The 15,102-nt window shown below is 42.0% G+C and overlaps 1 protein-coding gene across 28 annotated transcripts in view; it reads left to right on the plus strand.

The window, feature by feature from the left end:
• The window catches only part of ZMIZ1 (zinc finger MIZ-type containing 1), a 640,668-nt gene that overhangs the window by 517,263 nt on the left and 108,303 nt on the right, over positions 1–15,102 (plus strand). For all 28 annotated transcript variants that reach the window (XM_053309119.1, XM_053309136.1, XM_053309123.1 and 25 more), the window contains one exon: positions 9,241–9,385. In XM_053309119.1, coding sequence (XP_053165094.1) covers positions 9,241–9,385 — 145 coding nt within the window. The remainder of the gene's footprint in view (positions 1–9,240; positions 9,386–15,102) is intronic.

Genomic DNA, 15,102 nt, shown 5'->3' on the forward strand with positions numbered 1-15,102 from the left:
GGCTTGGTGCGCATTAGCAAATTTAATGGTTAGCATTGATCACTGAAGCTCTTTGCCTTTCATCCCAGGTTCTGCCCCTAACCATAAGGAGTACTTACGGCTCATTCCATTATGAATTCTCCTTATTAGAACCCATGAAATGCCCTATTGTTTTGTCTTAAAGATATGAAGTAGTGTGAGAACAACTGAAAACTCTTAGTATTTATTTTGAAAGTCAGGAGTGCTTTCTGGGAGAGTCACACCCTAGTTCTAAAGATTCATAAAAGCCAGGATTGCACACTTCAGTTAGTAGATTGATCAAGGTTAATTGATATGGGTCGGTTTAAACAGTAAGAGTGAACTTTCATTGGTGAGAATGGCAGTTTAAGAGCACAATTGTGTATTTTTGTGGGCTAGTTTGGTTCAGGTAAGCTACTGCAATTGGAAATGGGGAAAAAGTTAAAGATGACCTTTCTTTCTAAAAATGAGTGATAGCCTTTGTCTCATACATTGTAAGTGATCTTACACTTCCCTTCATGTCAAAAAGCTGCCAATATTGAGAATTTAGGTGATTATGAAAATGTATTTAATGTAGAAACTCTAATTTGTTTAAAAACAAATGTTTTATCAGCTGATATTCTTTGTGAGCCCTAATAAAAACAGAGCATTGGAGCTATAATTTACCATTCTCAGAAAGGAGACCTGTAACCTCTGAAGCATCTGTTGGAAATTTGTTCTACACTTGTCCTTCTCCATGAAAGACAAATGCAAGTATTATTAATATGACATCATACTTTCATAGATATTGGTGCGATTTCTGAGAGTATTCACAAGGACAAGGGGATAATTTTATAACTGCTGACTGGTTTCCCAAAATTCTTTCTTTTACCTGTGAAGGTTTCCACATTAGTTTGGCTTTCTTACTGGAGGTAACTTTTTAAAGCTGGTACTTTGAGGACTTCTATTAGTCTGATTATGATTATGATTATTAGTGTTTATATAGCACTCTTTCAAGCACTGAAAGCATCTTACATATAATCCTTACAATATCCTGTAAGAAAGGGCAGTACTATGCCCATATTACTTGATGAGGGCTGAGTATGAGAGAATGCTTACCTAAAGTAAGCTGGTGAGCAGCTTTTGTTAGATTATACTGCTTCAGTTTTTAAGTCAGGGAATTGCAGGTTTGAATGTTCCCGCTTATACAAAAAAAAATCCCTGTGTGTAATAAGCTAGCCTATATGAGAGATGGATCCAGCCTAGCCATCTTGCTGGCATGCTAGTTTTCTACATGCAAGGAGTTAATTTTATCCACATCTCCTATACACACATACACACCCCTTTTCAAAGTGGTACAGTCCAATAAAACCTGCACCCTGAATCTGCTGTTTGTGTAACTTGGCTTTTAGACTAGATGATAAACTATTGGGTTCTTTTCTGCTTGGTTGAGGATTGATTAGGGTTAGAGTTTCCTAACGTAGGCTAGGAAATGAAATATCTCTCTCCTTTATTCACCTTTTAAAAAATCCCTTTAACAAGCAGATCTCAGACTACAATAACTGATGTTATATTTTTGAAATGAAAACTTAAGGGTGGCCAGCAATGAAACTTGGAGACACAGAAAGTTGGAGCAGTTAGATCCTGTGTTTCAGCATGGGGGGGGGGTTTGTTTTGTTTTTGTTTTTGTTTTGGCACCAAGTGAAGTAAAACTGGCTGTATCTTCTGCCAGTCAGCTTTGCAAGTCGTTCCTCATGTGACTGCTTTAAAACTGTCAACCTTTCAACTTACGATGTATAAAGAAGCCTTTGTGGCTGAAACATGGAAGGGGGAACCAAATTATTATTATTATTATTATTATTATTATTATTATTATTATTATTATTATTATTATTTAGTGTTTCAGGTAAAGGAACAATTTAACTTCATTTTAGAGAAGGCAGACAGAACAGAGATGGTTATGTTCTTAATGATCCCTTCTGCAATGGCAAAAGCAACACAGCATAGAAATGTGGCTGAAATCCAGTCATTAAGCTGCAGCAGAAAGTGGTACTGAGAGGGTCCATCTGTAAAATCTGTGCTCCTATTTTACAGGGAGGGGTGGGGGGAGGAGGGGGAGAAACGCAGCTGCTTGGCTGCTCTGTGTGAGGAGGAGAGACTGACTGTTGGCACCATCTGTAGCTGTCCTTTGTGCTTGCTGCTTTATCTGTTCATTATAGTGTGATACTGAGTTTCTCGTGCTTTGAGTTTCAATGAGTCAAGAAGATGTGCGTAAATGCAGCCAAAGCCTAAAAAGCAGCAACTAAGCATGCTAAAGATGAATAGTGTAATCTGTAAATTAATTTTCAGTTTGTTTCGTCGTACTTGAATGGGCAGGGGACGGTAATGTTCTTCAGAATCCAGCTGTACCAGATGGGTCTACGTGTGGCCCGTATTCAGTTTCTCTTGCCATGTGCAAACTGGTACAGTTAAGGCAGGCTTTTGCAGCACTTCAGCCAGACAATGGCCTGGAAACACTTAAGTTTCTTCCCTGCCCTTCTTTGGTGCCAATGGAAGGTGATAGGGCATGTTTCTGCCACTGATCTGCATTCATTCCATGCTCAGACACCATATTTGAGGAAGGGAGAAAAGAGTAATTATAACATGACATACAAATGAGTTGCTTTTTCACATTTCAAGAAAGGGTGGAAACAAGATTCTCTGCTGATTTAAAGGCTTCCTATACCACACATTAAAGTTATGTTGCAGGAAAGCAGAGTCTTTTTTGAGCATTTCTTGTTATTGTATGCTCCATAACTATGGCCATAGTATCAACACAGATCAGCAAGTCTCAGACATTTTTTTCAAAGTGATTTGTAGCAATGGGCCATTCAACTGTTTATAAAAAGTAGTCGTGTAGTACCAGTAAATAGGTGAGGAATAGAAGTTCTGAGAAATAATCACATGTGGCCTAAAACAGTGGAGCAATGCCTCCCCTGTTCCCTCTAAACAGCATACCTTCATACTAAAGAGGCAATCTAACCAGGAGGGCTCAGCTCAGGGATATAACACCTTGTTTGTGGTAGCCCAGATTTGGAATTCTTTCCCTGGGGAGGCCTGCCATGTTTCTTTTTTCCTGAATTTTAGGAAGATGCTGAGAACCTTGCCTGTTCGATTCGGCTTTTGGAGATGTTTAGCATTTAAATCTGCTTCTGCTAATTTTGGAGTCTTTATTCTGAGTTTAAAGTTTGCAATGTTTTGATTATTTTTGTTTTCTGTTTTTACATTTTGTGCATTGGCCTGGTTCTTGGGAGAACTGACCTTGTGATTTATGCAGTTAAAAAAAACACCATAAGTTGAGATGAGAGGTAGTTGCTTCACATGGTGAATAATGGACATCATTAAGAGCAGCAGAGAGAGGGGCATGTCTTGACTTGTGGGGTGCAGTTCTGGTTAATTTACAGATCTTCCATAAATATAGCCAAATGACACATCTCACAAAAGGTGAAGCATAGTCCCCCCTCCCCTTTTTTTAAATGTTTCACTTTTATAACATGTAGGGATAGGAAATTTACTTGCATGGATCCTTTATAGTTCCATCAGCAGACATGGCCTGACCTCTTTTCTCTTGAAAAGAAATTGGCGCCTCACAGGCATTTATTCTGCTATTGCCATCCCCTCTCCTTCCCCACCCCCTTCAAAAGCAGGTTACTGGCATTCATTTGCAGATGTGTGTCCTAGAATTATTAGACTGCTTCCTGCTTTTATCTTTATTTGTCAAGAGCATTATATGTTCACATGTGAGGAGCATCTCTCTCCTTGCATCCAAACCCACACTTAAGATGGATGGTTTCCATTCAACACCATCATAATTACGTTCAGCTTGTGTGGAGGTGCTCTGCATCTGCTATTATTCCAACACTGGCTGCATTTGCAGTTTGCCAGAACACTTTGCTCATTCCCCCCCCCGCCTTCCTCCCTCAGAACTCAAGTGGCCACTGTGTAATGTTAGGTAGTGATTTTTATCTCCAGGCAACATAAAAGAGAGGGGAAGGAGGGAGGGCGACTACCTTTTGTTGCTGGCACATTAGTAATGATCTGCCAGGGATGAAAGGTGAGCACAATTTGATCAAATGCTTGTTGACAGATTCCTTGGCTAATAGAGAAGCAGCTCGGGGTAATTCTCTGTGCATAAAACATATTAGCCCAGAGCATAATGAGAGTGCTACCTCTAAGGTAGATAAATTGCTAACAAATCCAGAATGACCACATTAGTTGCCTAATGTCAGAATATTCACTCTTCTTCATATAGAAATGTTTTTTTAAAAAACATGTATCTAAGTGAAGTACGTGGTACCCAAGTGAGCATTCTCACTGACTATGTCATTCAGAATCTAAATTGCTGTATTTACCCAACTATCTGCTGGGCCAACCCTACTGCCCCCAAGTTGCCAACTCACAGGCCAAAGAGGGCTGTCGGGAAGTAGGATCTGTGGCAATAGGTCATTCATCGAGCCAGGTCCTGGTAGCAGGGTGGGGGTGCCAAAGCACTGCACACTTTGCAGGGTGCACTGTGAGATTTCTAGAAGCCAGGCTTCATTCCCCTGGCCTCCAGATGGCTGCACTGTTCAATACAGCATGGATCATGTGGGTGCAGCTGAAGGGAAACTGCACTTGGGTCAGGGGAAGGTAGGACTAATCCTTCCTTCCCCATGCCATCCCTGACCCCAGGTACGATGGTCATGAGAACAACCTTAATATCTTGTTTATATTTGTAATAGACCAAGTTGTTGTTTTTCTCAAAACTGTATCTCTGTGAATGGCTTTGGGAGTAGATAGGATTATCTACTATATAGAAGGGTTAGTTAATCCTTGTAGAAGGATTAACTAACCCCTTTACAAACCTGAATTGTAGAATCATGTTTTTAGTAGGGTGTGCACGAACTTATCTGCAAGAAACCAGGCTGGTTTGACAGTTCGATCATGAACCAAACCAGGCTTCAGGAGAGACAGGCTGGTCTGCGATCGAACTGAACTGAGCCCAGTACGTGGTCATGCAAATGGCCTCCGCACATGCATAGAGGTCCCATAAATGGCCTCCACCCATCTGCGGAGCCCAGAACTGTGCCACCGGGCTGCTGGGGAGAGTGCCAGGGTTTTGAGGCGTGGCCACCGCCAGAGGATTAGTAAGGACCTACTTTTAAAGATGCCCTCCCAGGACCGCCACTTCCCTAGCCACCCTTAGAAACCTTTAGAGGCAGGATTCACCTTTGCTTGTAAGCATAGTCCCTCAAAATGGGACAAACTGGTTTGAACAGGCCAGATCAGCCAGTTGGTTCAACTAAACTAGTTCATGGACCAATGGTTCAGTTCGAATTTGTTCCAAATCTGAACCAAAACACAAAAATAGGTACGTGTACACACCCCTAGTTTTTTGTAGTTAGGGTCTTCCTTATGAACCCTTAGAACTGGTTATTTAATTAATAGCTTTTTGCAGATTTCATGTTTAAGAAGCTTAACTAATAAGGCATTGGGGTGATTAAGATGCATCTTAATTGCATCTACAGACCTGTGCAAGGAACCCAAATTAATACATCTCAGCATGAGGTCAGCTTTCTAGTGCCTCACAATGAAGGGGCCACCAGGTAACCCATCTAACTTCTTTACATAAAGATTACCCACCCCTCGACAAAGTGTTTGGAAGGCTTGATGAAAACAATCAAAGCTCAAAAGCCTATTGAAATCACCCTGGCCATCTGGTTAGAATGGGAGGGAGGTGCCAGTCCTTTGCCCAGGGAAACAGAAAACTGTTTCCCCAGGGAAATAGGAGTCTACCTCTCCAAAAAAAGCAGACAGAAACACAGGTGGGCTGGCTGCATCTCCCATACTCCTGCTTTCACTTACGTTTGGCTTCTGACAAGCAAAGTGAGCACGGCAGAACAGCTTAGAAAGTTATTTGCAAAAGAGACATTTGAGGGGTTTGGGGACTTGACTGACTTCTGTCTTCTATGCAGAGTGATGCTGCCCTATTGAATAACAGATTAAGACAGAGATAATCCTATTAAAATGTTACACTGCAACCAAAGGTGGTGTGGACTCAGGGGTGAATTAACCTTTTTGCCGCCCATAGGCAAAAAGGCTTCTGCCGCCCTTTAAAAGGCTTCTGTCACCCCCTCCCTGCTGCTACTGCTGCTGCGGCTCTTAGAAAAATTAAAGTAAAAGGGGGGAACTTTCCCCTCGCCCCCTCCCCACAGCTACTCCTCCCACTGCTGCCCCCAGAGAGATCTTGCTGCCATATGCAGATGCCTCCTCTGCCTCTGCATTAATCTGCCCCGTGTGGACTCCTCTGACGAAATGGTGTCTACCTGCACTTGCAAGGGAATGATTCAGTGCTGGCCAGTGGTGGGTTTTACCATTATCAGAGCTTCTCCCAGCTGCCCTCACATGCTGCCGGCACGCACATCGTCTCTGCGCATGCACGGTAGCCATTTGCATGGTCAGCGTGGTTGCATGCGCAGAGGCCATGTGCATGCTCCCAGTGCAATGATAGCTGAGGGCTAGCGCTGCCAATTTTTTTCTGCCCATATTGCATCTGCAAGTTCACATCCGGTGGAGTTGTTCAGGGTTGTGAGAGGGCTAGTATGTGCCCCTCCTCCCTTGAATCGGAATCTGGAACCATCAATTACCCGCTGTGATGTGTTTAGTGAATTCTTTGTGGAAAAAATCTCTCACATTCAGGCCGACTTAGATTCCGTCTCCACAATTACTGCAGTGTCTGATGTGGAGGTGTCCGGCGACTCCTTTTGTGTGGTTAGGTTGGATCAGTTCCAGTTTGTGACTCCTGAGGATGTGGACAAGCTGATTGGAATGGTGCAGCCCACCACCTGTCCTCTTGACCCTTGCCTGACATAGCTTATACTATCTGGCAGGGGGTTTGTTGTAGAAGGCCTGGTAGAAATTATAAATGCGTCTCTGAGGGAAGGTAGGATGCTTCCTAGTCTTAAGGAGGCAATTATTAGACCGCTTCTGAAGAAGCCTACCTTGGATCCCCCATAGCTGAGTAACTACAGGCCTGTCTCCAACCTCCTGTGGCTGGGCAAGGTAATTGAGAGGGTGGTGGCCTCCCAGCTCCAGACAGTCTTGGAGGAAACAGATTATCTAGACCAGAGGTGTCAAACTGTGGCCCTCCAGCTGTTGTTGGCCTACAACTCCCATCATCCCCAGTCACCATGGCCAGTAGCCAGCAATGATGGGAGTTGTAGGCCAGCAACATCTGGATGGCCTCAGTTTGACACCCCTGATCTAGACCCATTTCAAACTGGTTTCCGGACTGGCTATGAGGTGGAGACTGCCTTGGTCGGCCTGATGGATGATCTCCACCTCGGAATTGACAGAGGAAGTCTGACTCTGTTGGTCCTTTTGGACCTCTCGGCACCTTTCGATACTATCGACCATAGTATCCTTCTGCAGCATCTGAGGGGGTTGGGGGTGGGAGGTACTGCTCTGCAGTGGTTCCACTCCTACCTCTCGGGCAGGTTCCAGGGCTTGCTGGAAGACTGCTCTGAAGCTTCAGGGGTTCAAACTTATGGATACAACAAGCGGAAAATACATAACTATCATTGCCTGTACTGAAAGGTATACCGTGGGTACCCTTGGCTGGAAAAATAGGTTAGAGTAGGGGTTCCCAATCAGTGGTACTCCAGATGTTGGTGAACTACAATCCCCATGATCCCCAGCTACAATTTATGGGGATCATGGGGATTCAGAAACATCTGGAGTACCACAGATTGGGAACCCTTGAGCTGGAGGCTATCTCTGGGGCTTTGCTCTTCATTCCATACAGGAAAACACTCTCTGGAGAGTGCTATCCTAACAGAAGTAGCATGTCATCATGTAGCTTATGCTTGTGCACAGTTTCTGTATAAAGGAGGCTTGCAATCTGTTGCACCAGACCCCTATGGGGGGCTACCCTTTTAATCAGGGGGGGAATTGACTGCCCTCCCCGCTTCCTCTGGTAAAAGACAGATCTAGATGAGAAACCTGCTAGTCTAACACAATTAAACCGCAAACACTCTTTCACACACATGTATCCAGGGAAGGAAGTAGGGGGAAGACGAAAACTTCCAGAAGCAAGCAAGGAAGAGCTCTCTCTGGATATGAGGAAAAGAGAAACCAGGTTCCCAATGGGGTACAAAGATGATGAATAAGCAGAGCATCAGAATCTTCAGAAAGGATCACAACTGTGCAGTTTGGGGTCATTTCACTGACCAATTGTATAGGGCAAAAAGACACTAAATCAGTGCCCCTTTAGGTGAAGAATTTATGAGAATGGTCTTAAGCAGAACACAATAGAACAATGAGTTTCAGGACACCTAGACAGGACGCTGCGATTATATAAAGGGATTTAGTCTATTGGCTCTAAAGCTTTGAAGGATCTGGGAAGGGAGCCTGGGTGGTTGGAATTCCAGATCAGGAGTTTAAGTACCTGCAAGGATGGGAGAAAAAACATGGCTGCCATGTTTGAAAGTCTCAGGAACATTTCAGAGTCTTGAACTGGTTCCTAACTGGTTCCCTAGGCTACTCTTAGCTTCAGTGATGACCACTGTTTCCTTCCTGGGCTCTCCTGAACACAGGTCAGGCCAAGCAGGGTCCTTCAAAAGGGGCACCAAGGATGTGTACAGGCAGTCCCATTTCTGGAATCCCTAAGACCATGACTGCTAAGTTTACTCAAGAGCCTCTATGAAGGAGTTTGTCAAAAATCTTTTGAAAGGGATCACCACCTATTCATGTGTGTGTTGACATTTGCAAATAAATTCAAAAGGCTAATAGTAAGTCTGATGGAACTGGATTTGGCCCTGTGGCCTCCAGTTGCTGCTCCTTAGTCTGTGTACAGTGTATAAAATTAAGATCAGTAGAATGTGATCAGGATTTCTCGTTATGTGTTAACTATAAATCTTGGTTTAGTATCCCATCTTCAGATACTGATTTGTTTTCAAACTTTGGTTAGAATAAGCCAGGGTTGCCTGGTTCAAACATCATAAGAAATCCTAGCTTCTTATAAGCCAGGATTGGAAGCAGAACCCATCCTGCCCTTGTGCACATCCTAGACTATGGGAGTTTACCATGTAAAGCTAGGATTTAATCCTTGCTCCATTTTGCACCTGAACTGGACCACTGGAGTATTTTTTTTAAAAAGGTTCACAATGCGATCAGTAGAATTCCTTGGGTATTTGCCCCACTTTTTTCTTCTTCTTCCAATGACCTTTCATTGTGTTTTGTTTCCAGCACTGCTTTCATCGTGGTGTGAGGAGCTGGGACGGCTCTTGCTGCTGCGCCACCAGAAAAGCCGGCAAAACGACCCCCCGGGGAAGCTACCCATGCAGCCACCCATGAACTCCATGAGCTCCATGAAACCCTCCCTTTCACATAGGTGAGTCCTGAGTAGACATTTGTCCCTGAAAGGGCAAACACAAAAATAGCTCCTCTGAAAAATGCTGTAATTAGAGTGCTTAATACCAATAAGTAGGATAGATAGTGGCATTTCCTCCATTGTCAAGAGCTGTAGACATATTGCTATCTTTGGACTCTTGGCTGTAATTCTGCTGTGATGTAAAAAGTGTCTGGGTTTCAGTTCTGATAAATGTGAATCACAGTTTCTCCAAATTCAGCATTGCTGAATTCCTCATACCTGGTAAATTATTTCTTATCTGTTTCAAATCTGTATGAGATTAGTTGATACCGAACCTAAAGATTTAACCTATACATGGATGGTTATAGAAAGAACTAGGTGGCTCCCAGTTCTACAAAAAGCCCTGTAGTTGTCACCCTCTTTCCCTTTCTCTGTCCTATCTGCTGAGCAAACAAGCAGTTTGGGGGCAGTCTTTTGGAAAATGTGTTCTCTCCAGTCACACATTTGATTATGGAAGGTTGAAGTGAAGTGTGTAGCATGAGAAACGGGGGTAATGGCTCTAGGAGGATCCCAGGCAGTGTGGGCACTGGGCAGTGTGATGTTCCCCAAGGTCACATACATAAACCCATCTCTTGGGGCTTCCCCAGAGGAAGCACCACTGGAAAGTAAGGGATTCCCATCAGGAGAGGGGAATCAAAGGAGCTGGTAGCATGACTTGTCCTTGGTCACTCTGCTCACTAACACCTCTGTCTCCCTTCTCTCTGCCATATTACTTGTTTCTCCCTTATTTCCTGTTCCAGCACCACCCTCCAGCTGAGTTTCTGCCACATCCATCTCCTCTTTGACCAAGGTCCTGAGATACACCCTCCCCACCTTTATTTTTCCTGCTCATCCACAATTCCTTTGTGCAACTAACCCCATCCCCTGCATGATGTGGTGTGGCCACATCAGAAGATGGGAAAGGTCCCCCAGGTGCTACTTTAATACAGTGCACATTGTTGTAATAACCCAGCCCATTAAATTTCCCTCCCACAGTGGGTTTTGTTACAATCCTCTTACTGTTGTTTATTGTCTGTAAACTGCTCTAATGGTAATTGTAGTAGAATGATCAGAGTGTTGTACCCTTTTTCTGCTGCCTAGCCAAAGATTTTTTCCTCTTTTGTTCCTTTGCTTTTCTGGTTTGCATTTCTGAGTGACAAATGAAAAACATTAGCAAAGACACAACAATCTCCCAGGGGCATTTTTACTGCATGTTTTCATACACCAAAATGCCTGTCAGATGTCACAGGAATGACATGGTTGACCACAGTAGGAACATGGGTACCCTTCTTTTGCGCTAACATTTGATGTAGAAAACAAAGAAGGCATGAAGAAGTGGTCAGAAGCAGTCGAGCAGGATGTTATGTGAACATGAAAGTTGATCGCATTTACAACCTCCTTCTGTAACATCCTGGTTTACCTCCTGCTTTTGCCCACTTCTTCATCTCACCTTTGCAAGAGGATGCATGCACAGCAGAAAACTACTTCCGTTCTGTTAATCTGAGCAGCGATTATATTGAATAGCTCATCAAACTAGCTTTTTGTAAGAAACTTTAAACAGAGTCTTCAGTTCTGAACATTGTACAGTATTTATTACCCTGTAAACATCAAATGTATAAAAGCAGACATCTGACATTTGGTGAGTGGCAGCATTCACATGTGAAGGTTGATGATCTCAGACCAGTTCTGTGAATGAAAGTTTTTCATGTTCACAACATTCAGCCAGGATTGCCAACTGATCTGAGAATATTAATGTTTACCTAAGTTGTAGCGGCCCAGTGCAGCAGTGACATAGCCAGGGAAAGGAACAACTATGTTAGCCTCTGTGATCAATTCTGCACACTGTGCTATACATGTGGATACATAAAATATTTCAGGGATTGTTCTCAGAATATTGCTAAGGTAGCTGGAGGCAGTTGCACAGAAGACAAAATTTCTGATTATCTCTTGGGATATTTTACTGGAATTTACAAAGGAGTTTTGTTAAGTCTTGGGGATTCCAGAAAGGTAGAATCCCCAAACTACTGTTTAAACTCAGAATCCTTAAGGAAGTGGTTTGCAGATCTGTGTAGTAATCGCTTCTCGGCCTTTTGGTTGGGAAAGCATTCTCTACCACGTCTTCTGTAGAAGGGAAAACAGACCTGAAAATATGGGTATTGATGGAACTGTTGCATGTATGTGTATTACTCTCCATGGATTGTGACCAGTATAGTTCTTTCTTTATTTGATTAGCTTGATAGTGAAATTATACCAGAGGGTGAAAAGGAAGGAAAATTCCAGTTCAGAGGTTCACTCTTAGACTCTATATCAGCTCTCCCAATTCTTCTTGCTCATTCGCTGTTTTGATAAGGAGCGAGTGGTAAAAGAAGAGGTTTTGGTGCCATTTATTTGAGGAAAGAACAGTCTAGTTTAAAATATTTGTAAAACAGTATGGAATTAATTAGTTGTAAATGAGTACAGCATAATATTTTGATGAAATCCAGGTTTTTTTATTGTCATTTAAACAAAGCAGATTATGTTTTCATATGCACATCAAACTTTATCTTGATTTAAAAATAGGAACAGCTCCCTTTGTAGTCACTTGGTGCTGTTCCTTGCTGCTTTGTGCTTGTGTTTATTAAGGTGCTTGTTGCAGCTTGTATAGCACAAGTTAATGCTTTGCAGTGTCAATAACAATGTGTGCAAACACACAGCTGATCTTTGCAGCATGTTATGTTATCACAAGTCTTTTTTGGTTTCTTTTTATCTTCCATCATCCCAATTTCACCTTCAATATTAATTAAATGGCAGTTCCATTACAGCCAGTGGTTGTATTAGAATGCTTTCTTAGAACAATCAAAATTGATTATAATAAAGAGATGAAGCTTTTAAAAAAAAATAGTACAAGTGATTTGATTTCAGAGGTTTGATAAAATTAAACAGAAGATCAAATTAACCAGTAATTCAATTAAGTGGATGCTGCTTTATTATTCATTAGGTTTATTTGACACCCAAGCAGTTCTTCTGCAACAGCACTTGGGTGTTCTTTATAAGCTTTCACGATAGCGAGGAGATTTTGCTATTTCTCCCCTGTTTTTCTTGTTTGCACGAAAGAAAGAATCTCAAAGATTATGAGATGCAATGACTCACAACCAGGATGTAACATAGTAAAAAAAATAAAAATAGAAAGAACCATAAATATAAAATTCAGTTATAACCACAGTAGGGATCAAATTTTGCAATTCGTAAGCTAAATTCACACTGTGTATGACCATAAAGCATAAGGTTTTGTCCCAGTTGTGGTATATTTCATAGTCCCAGTTACTTCTCTGGTTGTTGTTGGTTTTTTGTCAATTTAAAAACTTCAACATAAATGTAACAAATTGATTAGAAATATATAGCCAACCAATGGTATTTCTTTACAATCTTTATAATTAAGATATGATTTTTAAAGTTTGCCCACAGTTTCATTCACAGGGAAAAGATGACTCTTTTCCAATTTTTAAGAAATAGAGACATTCTATATTTCAATAGAACATTTCTTTTGGATGTTGTATGTCATATATATATGCATATATACCAAGCAAGCACATGTGCTGGGAAGCTCTTACCGCTAGGTGGTGTCAGCTTTATTATGGAACCTGAACATGCATGAAGGGGTCATTTTGTGCATAAAATACGCTTCTGAAAGCCAGGCCACTGTCAGGAAAATAAAGTGACACACACACCACCCCACAAGTGTACAGAAATTGACTATTTACCATAGTCAAGCCCATACAATTTTGGCAGCAACTAATACATTTGCAAGCAGATATATTTCTAATAATCATCATCCTGAACATATTTCAAAACAGTTAAAGATGCAGCGCTAAAGATACAACCTTTGTATCTGTTAAGAATACCACCCTGTAACCAAAAATTCTAGCATATTTGTAATATCTTTCCAGTTGTTATATCATGGTGGTTGTTTTTAATTTGCATTGCATTCAGGTTATGATTTAGTATACATATAATTTTGGAGGTTGTTTCCTTGTGCGTATTTGGTACTATGCACAAGGAGTATTATCTCCCTGCCCCCATTTTTGGTTTTTCAGTTTTTAGCTGAGCTTAGCTTAAGTTAAGTGATAAGGATTTCTCTTAATCACACATTCACAGAATGCTTTCAGAATGCATTATTTAAGGAGCCATTGCTGCACTGTTGCAGGAAAGGTGCAGATTTAGGCAGTACACACAGTTCATTTGTATATTGTACTGATCCAATGTATGGTGGGGGAGTTCCATGAAAAATCTAGAGCGGGGTCCTCCTAGTTCAGTTTGTTACCCCTAACCACGCATATAAAAGATCATCACAAGAAAAGTTGACTGAGAAACTTCAGTTCTTCGATTGATTACTGATTAGCTAGGATCACCCATGTGACCAGTACAGAACACATTGCCCTCATTTTGATGGACTTTCATTTCTTCTTGGTAACATCAGCCCATAGCTCTATCTGATTGGCTACATAGTGTTACAGTATAAACAGGTCTAGTACGTGATTCCTGATTGCCTAGGTTCACTTATGGAGGAATGAAACAAAGAAGAAATGGCATTGAAGCAGGAGTAATGGGGGCAACAATGATTGCAAACAGCCATGAAGATGGTAGGATTAAGTGTTTTGTGGCTCACACTCACTCCCCTCCTCCCGAAATAACTGCTTTTGAGGTGGAAGTATCAAACGTATAGAAAATTCAGATCAACACTATTTGTTTGTTGTAGGATCAAAATTAATTCAGATGTGGCAAGAACTATGGCTCTTTTATCTTTTTGAAATGGCTGCTAGATAGGCATGAAATTGTAATGAAATTGTGTGCTTGAAGGAAAAAGGTGTAATTTATAAAATTTAACTGGAAATCGCCCTGTTACTTTCAGGGCTTCCTAAAGAAATCAGATAAGAATGGTTGGCTAGGGATAACAAACTGAACTAGGAGGCTGAGCCATAATGCTGGTTGCAGTAGGCCAGTATAGTACGTACACTGTGTTAAAAGCAGCATTACACTGAGAATTGGACACAACTGCTAAAAAAAAGAGATGTTGGCTATGTAAAAGGGGATTAAAAGGAAGAGTTCAAATGTTGATAGAAGTTCTAGAAGAAAAAGTGAAGGAGCTGGGTGTAGAATGAATAAATGAATCTATTTTGATCACAGACCAAAGAAAGGAAGAAAAACTAACTATTACTAACATAATGCTAATCTAATTCTAATGAAACAGTTTAAGTATAACAACAACACAGTTAAAATGAAACATTCCAGTCAACTTATTGTCTGTCATTGGGGGGTGGAGCCAGCCCACCTCCCTCATATGTATGCCACCCTTGTGGTTGCAGGACAAAAGAAAACCATCCAGCAAGTGAAGTGCCAGCAAAGGTGCAGCGACTGTAAGATAGAGAAAGGTGGCACATGCATTCAGGCAGGCTGACTCTGCCCCCTGACACTGGTATTGGCATCAGGGCAGGGTGGGGACAGAAAGAGGTAGCAATGAGGAGTTGGGGAGTGGTGGCAGCAGCAGGCAAGTGAGGCAATGCTCGGGATGTGTGTGCGCGCCCATGTGTGCTATCCCATGGTGCAGGTGCCATCTAAAGCTAAAGAGTGGAAGGTCACCTTATGCGTGGCAGTGGCTTGATGGCGGCGGGTCGCTGGCACCACCTAATCAGCTCAGGCCACCCAGAGATGTGTATATCAGG

This window comes from Hemicordylus capensis, chromosome 3 (genome assembly GCF_027244095.1).
Source record: "Hemicordylus capensis ecotype Gifberg chromosome 3, rHemCap1.1.pri, whole genome shotgun sequence".
Classification (NCBI taxonomy): Eukaryota; Metazoa; Chordata; class Lepidosauria; order Squamata; family Cordylidae; genus Hemicordylus; species Hemicordylus capensis.